Source organism: Lutjanus erythropterus, chromosome 19 (assembly GCF_056507025.1).
Source record: "Lutjanus erythropterus isolate fLutEry1 chromosome 19, fLutEry1.hap2, whole genome shotgun sequence".
Taxonomy (NCBI): domain Eukaryota; kingdom Metazoa; phylum Chordata; class Actinopteri; order Lutjaniformes; family Lutjanidae; genus Lutjanus; species Lutjanus erythropterus.
In genome coordinates this window covers 3500152-3517105 of record NC_139335.1, presented here as the reverse complement: position 1 = coordinate 3517105, position 16954 = coordinate 3500152, and the positions used below count along the sequence as shown (strand labels likewise).

The following is a 16954-nucleotide window of genomic DNA, read 5'->3' as shown; positions in this document are numbered from 1 at the left end:
GGGGCATCCTAATGTACAATGGTATCTAACACTGTGTCCTAACTGCATGTGATGTAAGCAACAGCATCAGTTGGATCGCACTGTTTTAAATACAAAATAACATACAGTGATATAAGATTTTATTCATATCGCACACACTTTGAATTATTTGGTAAGAAACAGTCAAATTTAAACATAATGAACACTAACAGAAAATACCTGCTGACACTGAGGAGACTCTGTTCTGTTAATGACATTTAAAATAACACATGAAGCCATTTGGTGGCAGTAATCATTTTCAGTCTTGCTGAAAGCTACAAGGAGCTTTCATAATTTATTGATTTTGGAGACCCCTTGTGGACAAAAGTCTCCACTGTGACAACCACAAAATATAACATCAAAAACAAAATTATCTAAATAAAAATCTCCTCCTGCACCTTTTTAACTGGTTAATGTACAACTCACTGTAAGTTTGTCTGTGAAAATGTGAATACAAACTCATTTCATCTGATGTCAATCCTACCCAAAGTAAGACATTAAGAATACCTGTAAATAAAAAAGGTCTCATTTGCCTGTGTAGGTCATATAGAGGCATCAGTATTCAGTTGAGATTGTTTTATAACTAGTTAATAACTCCTTGTAGTAGCTTTAAAGGTAAAAGGTGTGGTTTTGGTCTGGTTTGTGCTTCCAGTTGGCACACAAAATAGCAGGTTTTTCTTGATCTACAATCATACTCTGAAGGTTGTGCAGTGCCCTCCCTTGATGACGCATGTTTGATTACAATGTTTCCTTTAAAACTGCTGGAAATGCAGGCTGGTTCAGTAGACAGCACTGTGGTTCCATGAATCTTGAATGGAACAGGTTCAAGAACCAGAGCTAACTTGGTGAAAAAGGGCTAAAAAAAACCATTAATGATAATGACGCTCAGCAAGAACTCAAAGACAGGAGGTCCAGAGGAGCTCACCAAGAACTGGAGAACACCTCCACTGGAGAGCTCTGCTGCATGTCATTCTCCATGACTCTCCGTTCTTTTCCCTGTTATCTCTCCACTGTAAACTCTCTTATGAAGGCATACATTAAGAAAAATCATGGCATGAGTGCGCTCCTGACCATCCTCTTCTTCTACTTGATCCTGATCTCGAAGCAGAGACAGTTACAGGAGTCACACTCAGGAGGCTGACAGGTGCAGGCACAGTCCCATTTGACACACTGTGGCAAAACATATCAGACACAAGAGTTCAACGAAATGGTGGATTTTAACTTTCTACATTGAGCTTTTTGCAAATAGAAACTTTTACAACAGAAAGAAACATCCTGCAGTGTAGTGACATCGCCTGTGAAGTGTGACCGGACATGTAAGAGAGTTGGTGATAACACACCTACACAACCACTGAGAAGCAAAAGCAGTTCAGACTTTTTTTGTGAGACATTGACAGGCTCCTGCCCAAACTAGAGACTTGTGTTACTAGGTGAATTAGAGAGACGGTTTCTGCAGACCGAGTTTAGGTGGAATCAATCAGCTTAATGTGGATTAAGAGAGACTAAGGAAACACTTCGCACATCTATTAAAAAAGACAGGTGCGTTGGAGAGAGAAGAACAAAAAATTGAAAAAGAACTCCCGCACACTGTCGAACTTGCAATATGTTGATTATTTGCGACGTTTCGGTACTAGTTTTTTGGATTAAGAGACCAAAATGGAGAGAAAGTGCTTGGTTTTTCAAAGCATACACATTTGTTTAAATTGTAAGGCTGGGTTGCACCAACAAGAATTAATTTTTAAAGCCAATTAAATTATAGTTTAACTTTAAATTATGCTGCACCAAATGTTTAAACTAATAGCTTAAGATGAATAAAAATTACATTTAAACATCTCTCTAAACCTTTAAGTCTTTAGTTTTAACTCTAAACCTAGATCATATGTAATTCTGCTGCACCTTTTCACTTTAAACTCCACTTTAAAATATTAACCAGTATTAACTTGAGGAGGTTCAGCATTTAAAACTGCTGCCTTTTAGAGATGGACTGAACAACAGTTCTTAGCTGAACATCATGAGTAGGCTAACAAGGCTAGCTAAAAAAAACTTTTCACTAGCTGGCAATGAATGCAACAGTTTTTCTTTTTAGCTAGCTAGCAAGTAATTTAACTTTAAAATTGTTTCAGATGGTTAGCAAACAATATATATACTTTTCCTTTTTAGCTACCTTGCAAACAATTAACATTTTGTCCATGAATACAGATTTTCCCTTCTTTTAAACTAAATAGCTCCTAACAACACTCAGATTTTTTTAAATGTATTTATTTATTTTAATTTGGAAAAGCAGGTGTCTCAATATTGATTGAACTTTACTTAATTTCTACTTTGCTTTCTGAGATTAGTTTTTAAATTGTGCAACAGAGTTCTGCTTAACTCTAAGTCTGGTTGTATTCATTTTAAACCCAGATGTGCTAAACTGATTAGAGCTAATGTTAGATTAAATTAATCTTTGTGGTTGCAGCACAGTGATTTTAAGTCTGTGCCACTTAATGAGACAAAGATAAGAGTCCTGCTCTGGTGGAACAAGAACGTTCTATTCTATTCATAGCAGAGTGGAATGAAACTGAACAAATATCTGCCTCAGAAATGGATGTGATGCTCTGCTGCAGTGTCGATGACACATGATTTGGCTGGAGGTTTGGAGGTTACTTACAGAAGACGAAGGGCACGATTTGGGCCAACATGTTTCCATGGTCGGCAGACTACAGTTACACACTTCTGCCAGTCTGAGGCACTGCTCACATATTGAAATGTTAGGACAGCAATCACCACACTCTGAAGAACAGCGGTCCTTTGGGAGATAAAACAGAAATCAGGATCAGTGTTACTGTGTGTGGTGAAAAATGAGTAGATGTGTCTCAGGAAGACATGCCCACCTCAGTTCACCACCAAGCACTTTTCAAGAATATTCTAGGTGCATTTTCAAGCTTTTCAAACACCTGACAGCTGTGGTAAGTTAAATACATATACTCAAATTTATTATTTCACTTTTTCATCACATTAAATCAGAAATTATTAAGCTATAAACAACCAAAGTTATGTTTTGTGATAGAATATACACCCTGCATGAATATTAATCAGCAGAGGTCAAAGTTCTCTTTCCTATTTACTTTTCCTTACATCTGTGCTTCTAAATTTAGTGTCTAGTGAAACAACACATTTTATTATTTTACAAACTGTAATAATGTAACTGGGCCAGCAGCACAAACCTTGAGGCAGAATCGGATCCACAGGCCGATCCCCAGGACGACCATGTAGAGACTCAAAGTTATCATCAGCACTGCTGGGAGAGGGATGGCAAGCCCCCAAATAGGCAACACCTGAGGACCAGGAACATCAAAATATTTAACTTCTGTACGTAGAACAGAGTAGAGCTGCGTAGAGTTTTCATTTATGGTCCCCCAGGTAAAAGCATTCTTGCTTACCTGCATTGTGTGTTTCTGAGAAGACACCTTTAACCGTCGCAAGGCTCACATCATATCTGAGAAGAAAAAAAAAAACAGATCAACCAGAGTCAGAATTATTTAGGCTCTTTATTTTCTTCTCTGAACTTTCAGATACATACCGTATGCAAGATTGAAATTGCATGATTGTTTTCTGTCTCATCAACTTGTTTCCATGCACCACAAGTTATGAATGAGTTATGTTAAAACTTTATGTTTCATACAGCCAATAGTGCAAAGAAAGTCTATTTACTCAAGTACTGTACCTAAGTACAATCATGCAATATGTGTACCTCCATTTTTAGCTATATTGTGTTTCTACACTACATTTACTTAAAGGAACAGGTCACCACGAATCAAAAACATATTTTTCTCCTTACTTGTAGTGCTATTTGTCCATCTAGATTGTTTTGGTGTGAAGAAAATAGTTCCTATATGAAATTGCTCACATAAAGGTCTGTGAATGATCTTAAATAACCAGGCCAGGATTTCTGGAAAGAGACACTGTTGTTGAATTTTTCAAATGTATTTTTTTGGCGCTTCGAGCTTGAGAAACCTAGTACCATCTAGTCCCATTATATTGGAGAGAAAAAAGACATTTGTACAGCAAATATCTCCAGAAGTCTGCAACTCACATCAAAATTATCTAGATGAAAAACTAGCACTGCAGGTAAGAAGGAAAATATGTATTTTCAATTTGGGGGTGAACTGTCCCTTTAACAGCTGTAGTTATTAGTTGCATGTCAGAATCTTCATCAAATATTTGTTATGCAATAATCGAACACACAATTAAAATAATAAGAATGCAGGACTTTTAGTTGTAATGGAGTAATATTATATTGTTATATTAGAGCTTTGACTTAAGAAAAGGATCTAGGCTAATTACTGTTCTTTAGGTATTAAAATAAGCACTAAAATAAGCAAGTACCTCTACTGGATAACTCATTGCAACTGGAGCAAGAAAATAAAAGGTTATCTCTGGCTTTCAGTCATGAAAAAGTAACTCAGATCGTTTATTCCATGAAGGTAGAAATAACAAAATGCAAAGAGTAACTAAATTAAGTTTCCGAAATGTTACTGGGCTAACTAGGTGTAGTACACAAGTAAGTTAGCTGGTAACAGTAAGAACTGTATTACATGCTCACGAAAATTTACAAAATATTAAAATAAAATTATCATTGAAGATTACACCAGTGTCTTAACTACCACTAAACAAAGAAATTTAACAGTAAACGTTACAGGGCGAGACAGTTTAGTTTAACGGCAGCTAATTCTGCTAACATCTTACCGCTCCGTGTGCTCCTGTACGTTCATAAACACGTCCTGAGTAAGAAATACAGACGCCAGTTTAAGTGACGTTAAGACATATTTTTCTTTTTTTTATGGTTAATTGCAGAAAAAGAGTAGATTTTGCCGCCTGCAGCAACTGAAAACAAACGGGATTAGCTATGGCGGCAGCTAGTTGCGTTGCCATGGATTCAGAAGGGTCCCTAGAAGGGACAAAATACGAACACTACCGGGCGATAAGTAACTAGTTCGTGTTTAAAACAAATACTACTGCTACTACTACTACTACTACTACTACTACTACTACTAATAATAATAATAATAATAATAATAATAATAATAATAATAATAATAAAAGGAACGTGTCATATTCAAATTAATATACTTCACAACGTAACTAAGTGAGGGGCAGCAATATTAAACAAAATTAAAATTACAGGCCAACAATAAATAATAATTAAATGAATATAGAAAAAATAATACAAGAAAAACAAACAAAATGCACAAGTGGTCAATCAGATTTTCTTAGAGACACTTTATTTCAGTTATATATATTTTACATAGTATTATCTTGAGTAAGCAGCAAATACAGGCATTGCTTTTACGAAACGACATTTATGTATGACATAACTTGCTTTAATGATGAAATTATCACTCCCAACCTTTTTATAATCCATTTGGATACGTAACGTTATATTTTATATTTATATATGTTAAAATCGGAATATTTTGATGGTTATCCAACACTGAGGGGCCTCCCAAAAGGTCATAGAGATGTTCCATATTTTAAATAGTTTCAATGTTTGAATTACAGAAAGTACAAACATCGTAATCTTAATTTGATGTGAGATGTTATAATCTCGTTATGAACTTTTTTCGCTTTAGGTGGAATTGGTAAAGAGAGGTAACCTGTTCTTAAGTTTAAAATAGTTGGTATGTTCTTATGTTTCCTCTTAAAAGGTGGTGGGAAACAAACTGAAGTGAAGGCAGTCCTTTTGAACAAAAATAATAAAGACAAAAGATTTTAAAAGAAAAAAGAAAAGAAACTGAACTGACGTGATTCCACTAGGGGGCGCCGATGCGGCGAACATAACACTGAGAAGCGTCTTATTTCTTCAGTAGAAGAAAAAGTTCACCTCACTGGTTTGTGGCGGTTGAAGACGACGTGTTGTCCTGGAAGAAATCGTAATTTTTGCGGGTGTGCAGCTTTAAACACCCCGCAGTCGCGGCGATTCTGGTTAAATTCCACCCACGTGTCTGTGTGAGTGGACTTGAACAAACTAATCGGCTCTGTCGTGGTCAGAATTTAAACTGTTGTGAAGGCCTCGCACACGAGCGACCATCATGAATTACGGTCGGGCTCCTCCAGATGTCGACGGCATGACTTCCCTCAAAGTGGACAACTTGACGTACCGAACATCTCCGGAAACACTCCGACGGGTGTTCGAGAAGTACGGCCGGGTAGGGGACGTCTACATACCCAGAGACCGCTACACCAAAGAGAGTCGCGGCTTCGCCTTCGTGCGTTTCCACGACAAACGCGACGCCGAGGACGCCATGGACGCCATGGACGGAGCGCTGCTGGACGGCCGGGAGCTGCGGGTCCAGATGGCCCGGTACGGCAGACCCCCGGACTCACACTACGGCGGAGGACGGAGAGGAGGAGGAGGAGGAGGAGGAGGGCCGCCGAGGAGGTACAGCGGCCATGGACGCCGGAGCAGGAGGTAAGAATAAGATAATAAACTGACTTTTTTTATTCAATAAAACTTTATTAAAGACATACGCAGATATAAAACACAAAGCACACGCAAAAAACTGAAAATATCATAATCGAGGAAATAAAGCGGAAAGCACTGAGGCTTTTCTCAGCAATACACTAATCAATAATCCCCTGCTTCTCATGGCCGAGACCGATAAGACAACCGATAATCTCACATTTTCATGTTTCAAAAAGAAGTTGACCTGAGGCAAGAAAGTCCAATGTGAGTAAACATGGATGATTTAGTATTTCACAGATCTGACAGTAATAAAAACAAAGAACAGTTCTGACTTTAAAGTTCATCACAAAATGTCACAAATAAAGTTGAGCTGTTGTTGAGCATTTTGCAAAAGAATTCAAATGAAATGCTTCGGCAATATGTCAAGTCAGATATTATTATAGCCAATATTTTCAGCTAATGTTGATGCTAGGGCTGCAACTCACCGTTATTTTCTTAGTCACTTAATCAGTTGACTATTTTCTTGATTAATAGTTGTTTGTGTCAGAAAATGATGAAAAGTGTCAATCAAGATAATTGATTAATGAGCAGTCAATAATTGTAGTTTTAGTCGATACTGATTGTGTCAACCGATAATTTGTCCTGCGTCCAACATCAACGTCAAACATGTTTTGATATCAGTCTGAGTCACAATGATGACGTGTAGTTGCAAATAGGGATATTAATGATTAATCAGTAAACAGTTTATCATCATTTAGCAAGTAAAAACACAGGATTTATTATAAAATATTTTTCCTCATTTTCCATTTTAAAGTCAAACACACCAAAGAACAGAACAAAAATCTGAAATGAAATATATTTGGATGAACTCTAGAGTGTCTGACCAAAACGTCTCTGTACGAGAACAATTTCAAAACAAATGTGAAACCTTTTTTACAAAATGAGCACAGCCTCAATGTTCTGTTTGCATCTGTTATGGAAAGATTTTACAATTAATTTGAACATTACATACTTTTCTTGAAGGCACATTCTTTATCATATTACTCCAGAATGGGATTATATAATTAGTTGTCACAGTGTCTGTTTGGAATAAATCCCTAATTGTTCTGTTATTGATCTGATGCTCTGCTGAAAAACACAGAACACCCACAGCGATGTCAGATAAATTGACAGTGTGAGTACGCAGCTCTGGTAGGTTGATGCCTCTCAGCAGTGTTATTAAGACTGAAGGAATATTATATCGCCCCTTTTAGTTGTGTGGGCGCAGTCTGTAACCAGACTCCATGTAAAAAATATGTCTATTCTGGGAGCCCTTCCTCATAAAGGTGATTTCAGATTTCTGAAATGAAAACCGGAGACTGTTCCAGTTCTTCAGTTTATGTATCATTAAAATACATTTTTAGAAATTGGAAATTTTTGACTGAATGCTTCTATATTGCAACAATATTAATGGTGCTTTCACAAAAAATTAACCCAATGAGATTTTTTTTGATAATCATCAGTAATGTGGATATAATGACTAGATAGAGAAAGTTCAGAAAATTACATCACTTTACCATATGCAGCCTTTAAAACCAGGAAAAGGCAACACTTACGCAACATCATGATATAAAAATATATCAAATCTATCACAATTCCTTGACTCATATCACAGTTAGGGCTGAATGATTTTGAAAGAATATCTAATTGTAGTTATTTTGACTGATATTGCAGTTAAGATATGATTTGCAATATTAGATAGATATTAGATATTAAATGTTTGGTTTTTTTTAGTCTGTAGAATCTGATTTGTACAGCAGGACATCTCTGCTTCACAACATTCATTAATTTAAAACTTTTTTTGACACACATTTTGCCTTCTAAGATTGCAGAAAGCCATATTGCAATTTTAATAAAATTTCGATTGATTGTGCAGCCCTGCCTCCCACCTCCTCCCATCCTCTTAGGCCTCGGCTGGGAGATGTGTGTGAGCGGCGAGTTCACTACGTTATGTACGCTGCATACACTCACTACATTCAAAAACAAATATACCTGTAAACTCCTAGTTAAACACACTTCAAACTCAGCAGAACACTATGTAAAACTTACTAAAACTGTCTTTGTTAGTCTGTCCACTCTTCCAACAATCACCAATTGTGGTTTGGTTTGAATAAATCCTTATTTCACCTCGTTAAATGTCTCTGGCTCAGTGCGTGTGCCCTGTGCTGCAGGATGAGAGTGCTGCAGGATGAGAGCGCCTTGCAGAGCAGCTGTCGCTCTGCAGACCATTACATTAGCAAAGTATAATAACAAGTATCACCCCAAAAAAAAGCAGCTGGCGATGGATTTAGCCCAGTGCTGGTGTAGTTCCGTTGTTACAGATGATGTTTCCTCAGCTGTTGTTACTCTGTCGATGAAAACTCACCCCACTGAATGTATGCAGCTATTCCCCCAGCCCGAGACACAGAAGGCGCAGCAGGTCCCGCAGCAGGAGCCGCTCTCGTTCCCGAAGCCGATCCCGCTACAGCAAATCCAGGTCCCGCTCCTACTCCCGATCCAAGTCCCAGTCTCCCAGGAGCAAGAAAACCACGGCCAAGTCCCAGTCCCGGTCCAGGTCCAGGTCCCAGTCCAGAAGCCGCACCCCTTCTTCCAAAAGAGGGTCAAGGTCAAGGTCTAAAAGCCAGCCCAAGTCGGCAGCAGAAAATGGAGGCGAATCCCCGTAGAGCTCGGCGCAACAGCGGCAGGTGAGTTTGACAAGATGTTATTAAAGTTTCGTTTCCGGTGTCTTTGTTAAAGTTGTCAGTACCAGGGTGGGAGACAGGCTAGTTTAAATTTAGCTCTAGCTGATGAGGTTGTCCCCTTTAGCAGTCAGTCCAGCAGCCACTCTGACATCACGTTGAAGAACATTTTAAATTTAGACCATGTAGCTGTTAAAACAAAAAAAAAAGTTTCACATAATATCAGTTCATAAATGAAGACAGTATTTTTTGCCCTGGTAAAGATGCACTGTGGAGTTTTTTTCCCTGCAGATTTGAGTTCTTGAACTTTTCCTTTTTAGAGCCCAGCAGATATGAGCCCAGTACAGATAGACTAGACTATTTTACAAATAGACCAGACTATTTTTTTTCTCGCTCCATCTTCTCTCTGACAGCGAGTTGACACATGATGCTGCAGTGCCCATGTAGTCCCACCTTCTCTCACTAATTCACAGTGCTGTCTTCGTCTCATTTGCTTTATCTGTTGTCGTCTTATAGCCTTGTTATGTTTATCTTTTTAATAAAAAATTTTATGCCCCTAATGTTGAGCCAGTTTTTCCCTGTGGTATCGAAATTGGTTTCAAATATAAATATTTTTCAAAGCCTTGTATCGAAATTAGAAATTCCAGTATTGTGACAGCACTACTTGATTTACAACCTGCCCCAAACCGACTGTCAGCATTCAGAAAGTCAGCGATCAGATGATGATGTTTATTTATATGTTTACACTTATTTTGTCTTTATTTCCTTAATGTTCATTTCAAAATACACATTTTCCTCCTTACCTGTAGTGCTATTTGTCAGTCTGGATCACTTTGATGTGAGTTGCATTGTTTTGGAGACATCAGCTGTAGAGATGTCTGCCTTCTCTCCAATATAACCTCAACAGCAATGTCTCAAAATAATCCACATACCTTGTTTTGAGCAGTTTCATGCAGGAACTACTTCTACTGCAGAAATAAAGTAGATTTGGAAGATTCTACCATACAAAGAAAGTAGTCCCTAACGGAAACTTTTCACAACAAGGTCAAGATTATTTTGAGTAACTGGGTCATGATTTCTGTACACAGATGTTGCTGTTGAGTTTAAATGTATTATTTGTCTCTTTGAGCTACAAAGGACTGGTGCCATCTAGTTCCATTGTATTAAAGGGAAGGCTGACATCTCTATGGCTGATATCTCCAAAACCCTGCAACTCACACCAAAACTATCGTGATGGATAAACAGCACTGCAGGCAAGATGAAAAATATGCAATAATTGTAATATTTAATTTTGGGGTGAACTATCCCTTTAAGAAAGCAACCTTCTGAATGGTTTTGCATAGTCATATGGGTGCATAATCTACGTAGAAAAGATCTAAACATTAATCAGTAGGGATGTAACAATATATTGAATATCACTATAAAAATGTCTAAATACCAGACTGGACTGTGACAATATATGTCATGATATTACATTGTTAATTATATTATTTTGTTTTATAAAGGGGCTGCTACTGACTTCTGCATTTTTTTTTTTGTTTTGCAAATGCAGTCAAATATGATTCATGCAAATTATTTTTGGCACATCCTTAGGCTGCTACTATCTGCATCCCATATTGGTTGGGATCTGTTACATTTTCTGTCTTCCCCAGTGTACAAGCTGACAATTTTCTCTGAATACTAAGCAAGATGTTTAAGAACAGTTCTGACGGTGAACCAAATCTGGATTTCTCCTCCCCAAGCTGCGGCATCCTGTTTGCTAAAGAGGAGTTTGAGCTGAGCTGAGGCAGTATGAGCAGTTAGAAGGTGCCTGCGAGGCCGCCGGCTGCCGGCGAGGGTTTCTGTGCAGCAGTCAGTGGAGGCAGTCAGTGTTGGGGTTTGGTGTTGAGGTACGTCTGTGTGTCTGCCACCGGACATAAAACTGTCCTCCAGGTCGTGTCCCCATCCAGGTGCTGCTGCTTGAGAGGCACTGAGGTTTGTCCAACTTTGCTCCCATGTCAGTCCCACTGTGTTTGTTCAGTTCCATGTCTCTGCCTGTACCTCATGTTCTATATGACACATTTCCAATTAAAAAGGTTATTAAAAATCAGGTAGATGTTGCGGGATAAGAAGGCCATATATCATACTGGATGCTTTTCATATTCTGCCACACTCGGCTTTAGACACTGCCAATTCAAAAGTGATATTCTTTCATGTTAGGAGTGTCACAATTTCAATTAGAAGTCAAAAATCAATGGAAAAGATAATGTCTGTGATTAGTGGACTACATGATTAAAAGTTGGCATCAGAAATTTAAGTCGGTTAAACTGTTTAGCAATATTTTATTCCTGCACAATGCCAGTTAACTGTTACCTCTAAGGCGTCATGCGGCTGCCCACTACTAGTTGATGCTGCAGCCCTGGCAGACAGCAGCCCCTCTTGCTCAGCGCGTTTGCCCTGATGGCCCACACAACCCCGGTTGTTTTTATCAGCAAAGCCATACATCACCAAAGGCCAATTCGGACATTTGGGAGGATTTTTGCGCTCAGAAACTGAGAATAATGTTCAGTGGCTTTGATGCTTGTAGGCTTGTCGTCATTGCTATGGAAATGCATCAACAGCATCAGGAGCGCAGGGGCTGCAGCTGTTGATGACACAAGTCAGCGACTGTGTGTATTTTATTTAATTACAGCTGTGCAGCAGGTTGCAGGGTTGATGTTCATTGTATGGGCAGGTGCAGATTTCACTCTGAGATAATTGCGGATAATGGGTCGGGTGTGGATCTCAGCTATGCAGGTGTGGGTGGGGTTGCAAAACCTGAAGCTGTGCAGGACTCTGGCCTGGGGGGAAAAGTTTCAGTGCACTTGAATTGTGGATTTGGAGAATCGTGACACCCCTATTTAATGTAAATCATGTCAATAGGAGTTTGTGCTTTGAGCTTAAAAAACTGCATCAAAACCATGAGGAGCGAGGTGCACTGCTGACCATGAAATGCAATACCACTGGTTTAGGGCTGCAACCACCAATTTTTTTAAATTATCAATCAATCTGGTGATCATTTTCTCAAATAATCGATTAGTTGTTTTGTCCATAAAATGTTTGCTTTGTCCACAACCCAAAGATATTCAGTTTACTGACAGAGAAGAGTAAACAAACCAGAAAATACTCCCGTTTAATAAGCTGAAATCAGAGAAATTTGAACTTTTTTTTTCCTTAAAAAATGACTTGAATACTATTAATTAATTGTTGCAGGTCTACACTGGTTTGAATCTAACTGAGGACATTTGTTGTATGTCATTCCCTGCATCACTCCTCCCAGTCATTTTCTGCCATCTCTCACCTGTTGACTGTCTAATAAAGTCTTAAGTGCACAAATAAGACTTGGAAAAAAACATTTAACAGTAAAATTCAAAATGACCGCTCCAGTTTTGTTTATTTTAAAGAAAACATATTTTTTATTTAAAAGAAAACAAAATAGAATATGCAAGTATGCAAAACAAAATTAACAAATGAACTTAGCAGCAAGCATTCAACAGAAATAAATAATGTCCAAAAAGGAGTATATTCATATATATATTTCATCTATAAAGCCATCTTAAAGTTGACATATTGTTCACTTGAAAAAGTGCATTGAAAAAATCAACTAAAATGTTCTAACTCTTCTGTTCTGACAGTTTTCAGGTGACTTCAGAAGTCCACGACTGGATCCCACACAAGCAACAGTGTCCTGCTGTAAAAGGTTATTATTGTGTCTTCCATGCTTTGCTTTGTTTTTATTCATTTGGCTACAAAAGGGCTTTTTTTCATTTCATTTAATGTGCTGTGATTTTATTTCTTCTTCATAACATGTTTATGATTTTAATAGTCCAGTTCAACGGAGAGGAATTTCTGTTCCAACTTGCTTTTGTAATAATTAAACAGGATAAAATACAAGTATATTCATGTTTATTTTTGTACTAGTGGTTTAAGTTTCCTCCGTTGCTTTAAGTTCTTCTCCTCATGACTTGAGTCAAGAAGAGTTTATAGTCCAGTTTTCTTTGGCGTCTGGCTTTGTTCAGCCTCACATTGAGTATTTTATTAATGGTGACATTAATTTGGTCGCAAACTGACTCAGTCAGCAATAAGTGTGTGTAGATTAAAGAGAAAGAGGGATAATTAGGCGCAAATCACATGCAGCATCAGCAGACGGTTATTATGGAAAAGAGATTATTCTCGTGTGAACATTTCAAGGGCTGCAACTGACTATTTCACTCGAGCTCTTATTAATACATCTCACTTTATGGTAAATTTATGACTTTCTTCCATATCGATATCCTGTTGAACTTAGGTTTTTTTTCCTGTTAGTCCTGATGAGTTATCCTGGCCTGAGAGATACTTGCTTTTACCTACGTGTTCACATACGCATCATGGCTGCCTCACGCCTCCTGTGTGCGTTTGGAGCTGTGATTGTGCACGTCCACAGAAATTAAAGCTAGGCGCGCAGACACGTGGTTAAAAATCAATTATATCTGCAGTCAAACACATTTTATCTGGAGAAAGTTGGAGAAGCAACAAATCAAAAAGATCTTAATTTTAGTGAAATGAAGGTCAGCATAAGCAAATAAATGATAAATGATAAATTGATAAACTTGTTTATTTATTGTCTTTACATAAATCATACTCCTTCAACTTCACTATTTTTCCTCCAGTCATTCAGTCATAAAAATACACTTTGAAAATAGAAAATAGACTTTAGTGACTGCCTGTCTCCCCACCTGCCAAACGCCATTAACATTTTACTCAATGAAACTGTTATAAACATCTACTCCGTCTACAAGATTATTAATGATTTCTTTAAATTTAAATTTGAACTCTAATTAACTTGAACCACGAAACCAGAAACAGTTATTCTAGTCTGGAATAGAAATGTTCAGGGCTATGGTGTCAGAAGCGTGTATTACAACTTAATTTGTTTCTTTAATCTCTGATGACATATTTCTGGTCATTTTGTGATAAATATATTCCAGATTTCTCCTTGGATTCAGTCAAATAGTCAGTCAGATAGGACTCAGTGTTGGGGCTTGTTTTTCTCCCATTTGTTCTTGTTCAGTACGAGATCCAAAGTGACACGATATACTCTTATCTTTTAAAGGTTTTTCTCACATTATTGTTTTCATATCAGTGCAACCATTTAATTAAACTGCAGAAATCCCTCAGTTCCCTCAGTACCTGCTTCATTACGGTCTTTGACGTCTGCAGCTCAGGGTCATTTGTTGAATGGGACAGCTGGTCATTTTAACTACTACAATAAATGTGTTAAAGCTACTACAAGGAGTTTTTAAGTGGTTATGAAACTTTCTCTAATTAATCCTGATGCCTCTGTATGACCTGCATAAGTAAACAGCACCATCAGGAAGAAGATTTTTAGGTATTCTACTATTATATAACTGCCACTGGATCAGATTGTCTGTTAAATCAAAGGAAACAAGCCTTTGTTTAAATTTTTCAGATGAAGTTACAGTGAGATGTGTGTTAGGGGGAAGCAGGAGGAGGTTTTTCTCTTGGTAGTTTTACTTTGACTATATTTTATGGTTACGGCGGTGGCTCCAAAAATCAACAAACTTAGACGCTCCTTGTAGTAGCTTTAAATGTTATTGGATATGGCATTTACAATAAAATGACTGTTGATGTAAACTGAAGATAAAGTTTTATCAGTCAGAAGAATGTTTCAGGTCAGTAAAAGGTCATCACGGATTTTACGGTAAAAGCTCATCTCCTTAAATCATTTGTTTAATTTCACAGGACTCTGGACATGTGGTGTTTCTTTTTAAATTTTATGATCCTAATCCAGCTTGTATGTTTTGTTTTGTTTTGTTTTGTTTTTTTGTGCACTAGGCGCAGTTGTGTAGCAGTTGAGTATTGCTGGTTAGCTGTTAAGGTGGCGTGTTGCTCTGCTGAGTGCTTGGATGTGTCCAGTATTCTCCAGAATGCTCCTGTGAACTACCAGTGGTGGCGGTTACTACAGTGTCACACCCTTTTTACAATGGAATGTTTTTGCCACATGGTCCTTGAAGACAAATGTGACTTTCATTAAAGATTTTGGTGTTTTGTCTACAACTGCCTCATGTCTTATTACTCTGTTTTGTTTTTGGTGTGCACATTTACACACACGCAGGTGGTAAAATACAGTAAAACCTCGGACTCTAAAGACAGTGGATGTGTATCTGGGACTCTATTCAAGCAACAGTTCCTCCCGAAATCGAAAATGCATATTTTCCCTCTGGCTTGTAATTCTGTTTATCCATCTAGGTAATTTAGGAGATAACAGCTGTAGAGATGTCTTGCCTTCTCTCCAGTAAAATTGAACAAGATGGCACTCGGCTTGTGGTGCTCAAAGCACCAAAAACTGGGGGGAAAGACACATTTGAGAAACTCAACACTTGTCTCTCTTTCCGGAAATCATGACCTGGTCACTCAAGATAATCCACAGACCTCATTGTGAGCAGGATTGTCCTTAGTAACTGGGTAATGATTTCTGGGAAAAAAGACACTTTTGCTGCTGAGAGCAAATTTGAAGGTAGAATGAGTAGGATTTGTCCAAGCTGTTCATGAACGCACCAGAACAGCAAAATAATCACAAACATAAGGAAGTACAGGTGGACAACAGGCCGTGCATTTAACAGTTAAATGCATCAGTATTGGGCGACCCTGTAGCTCAGTTGGTAGAGCGTCCGCCCCATGAACGGAGGCTGTTGGTCCTCTGCAGCAGCCGCTGGTTCAACTTCCAGCTGTGGCCCTTTGCTGCATGTCATCCCTGTTCTCTTCACCCCATTTCATATCTGCTTTTCAGCTTTCCTATCATAATAAAGGCAAGAAACACCAAAAACATAACTTAAAAAATGCATCAATCTTGTGCACTTTAAGAAGAAAAAAGGCTAAAACACATTTTTTCAATTTTTTTAAGTCTCAATTTCAAATCAAGTTGCAATATACCCTACAGGTAATGCTAATTAAGTAAAAGTAAAATATGACTGTTAAGGCTGTATGTGTTGCCTGTAAAGTAATTTACAACTTGTGCCTTCAGTATTCATTTTCTATTATCTATTATTTATGTCATCATTTGTGTTATTTATTTACTTTTTGTATTTATGTTCCATTTTAAAGTGGTTTCCCCCTTGTTTGTTTGACTATATAATTGTGTTTTTACTGTCAAAAAGATTGAAAATAGAAAAAATGACCAATTTAGTACAATTTCTAATCATAATCTTGTAAGTCAGAACAGATCTATGGGCATAAAAACAAGCCTTTGCAATTTTGCATATTTGCCAGAATTATCAACAAAGGTGGCAGAATACAAAGGTGTCCCAGCTTTGAGTTGGACAGGCAGGGAAAGGCTGTTTTTATACCAGTTCTATTGTCTCTGTGTCTGTTCTTTATATATTAAAGTTTTATAGGTTTTATAATTACATTACAGACCTTGAATGGTTTCTGTGTCCTGGGGGAGTCATTTGAAACACTGTGGGGGAAGGGGTCTCATTACATACCATCAGGAACACTAAGGGGGGATGGGTCAGGCACTCAGGTCATGTGACTTAATGACAACATTCAAAAAATATATCAAAATCCAAGATGGTGGCTCATGTGCACATGGACATCAACCATGAGGTAATATGCAACAAAAAAGTATAAACTCAGAAACAAAAACAAATCATTTTCAGTCATCATCTATGACCCACTGTCAGACTGTGGAGGTGTCTGTATCTGCAGAGACTGTATTTCCTTAGCTTTTCATTATTTTGCTGCTCAGGATGCTTTA

General features: G+C 37.8%; 2 protein-coding genes across 5 annotated transcripts; one reads left to right on the top strand and one right to left on the bottom strand.

Annotated features, from left to right (window-relative positions):
- Nucleotides 1–102: 102 nt before the first annotated feature.
- LOC146309077 (uncharacterized) lies at nt 103–4945 on the bottom strand. The gene is made up of 5 exons (XM_084744290.1): nt 4747–4945; nt 3441–3496; nt 3225–3335; nt 2669–2806; nt 103–1188 (listed from the first exon to the last, which is right to left on the bottom strand). The coding sequence occupies exons 2-5, from the start codon at nt 3444–3446 to the stop codon at nt 1102–1104; spliced, it is 342 nt and encodes a 113-aa protein (XP_084600416.1). The 5' UTR covers nt 3447–3496; nt 4747–4945; the 3' UTR covers nt 103–1101.
- Nucleotides 4946–5847: 902 nt separating this feature from the next.
- srsf2b (serine and arginine rich splicing factor 2b) lies at nt 5848–15255 on the top strand. 4 transcript variants are annotated; one of them, XR_014772412.1, is made up of 4 exons: nt 5849–6469; nt 8886–9186; nt 12834–12898; nt 15034–15255. XR_014772412.1 is itself a non-coding variant. In XM_084743840.1 (3 exons), the coding sequence occupies exons 1-2, from the start codon at nt 6090–6092 to the stop codon at nt 9163–9165; spliced, it is 648 nt and encodes a 215-aa protein (XP_084599966.1). In that variant the 5' UTR covers nt 5848–6089; the 3' UTR covers nt 9166–9186; nt 12834–13105. The 4 variants fall into 4 exon arrangements, 3 of the variants coding, with proteins under 3 accessions (XP_084599966.1, XP_084599965.1, XP_084599964.1); XM_084743840.1 differs by lacking the exon at nt 15034–15255 and having other exon boundaries at nt 5848–6469; nt 8898–9186; nt 12834–13105; XM_084743839.1 differs by lacking the exons at nt 12834–12898; nt 15034–15255 and adding an exon at nt 10923–12595 and having other exon boundaries at nt 5848–6469.
- The last annotated feature ends 1699 nt before the right edge of the window (nt 15256–16954 follow it).

Excerpts from the sequence above, each read along its gene's own strand:
- LOC146309077 (XM_084744290.1), bottom strand. Across the intron at positions 2,807-3,224 it reads GGATCCGATTCTGCCTCAAG|GACCGCTGTTCTTCAGAGTG; the intron begins GTTTGTGCTGCT and ends TATCTCCCAAAG. Across the intron at positions 1,189-2,668 it reads AATCGTGCCCTTCGTCTTCT|TGTGTCAAATGGGACTGTGC; the intron begins GTAAGTAACCTC and ends GTTTTGCCACAG.
- srsf2b (XM_084743838.1), top strand. The coding sequence starts at position 6,090 with ATGAATTACGGTCGGGCTCCTCCAGATGTCGACGGCATGACTTCCCTC. Across the intron at positions 6,470-8,885 it reads CATGGACGCCGGAGCAGGAG|CTATTCCCCCAGCCCGAGAC; the intron begins GTAAGAATAAGA and ends GAATGTATGCAG.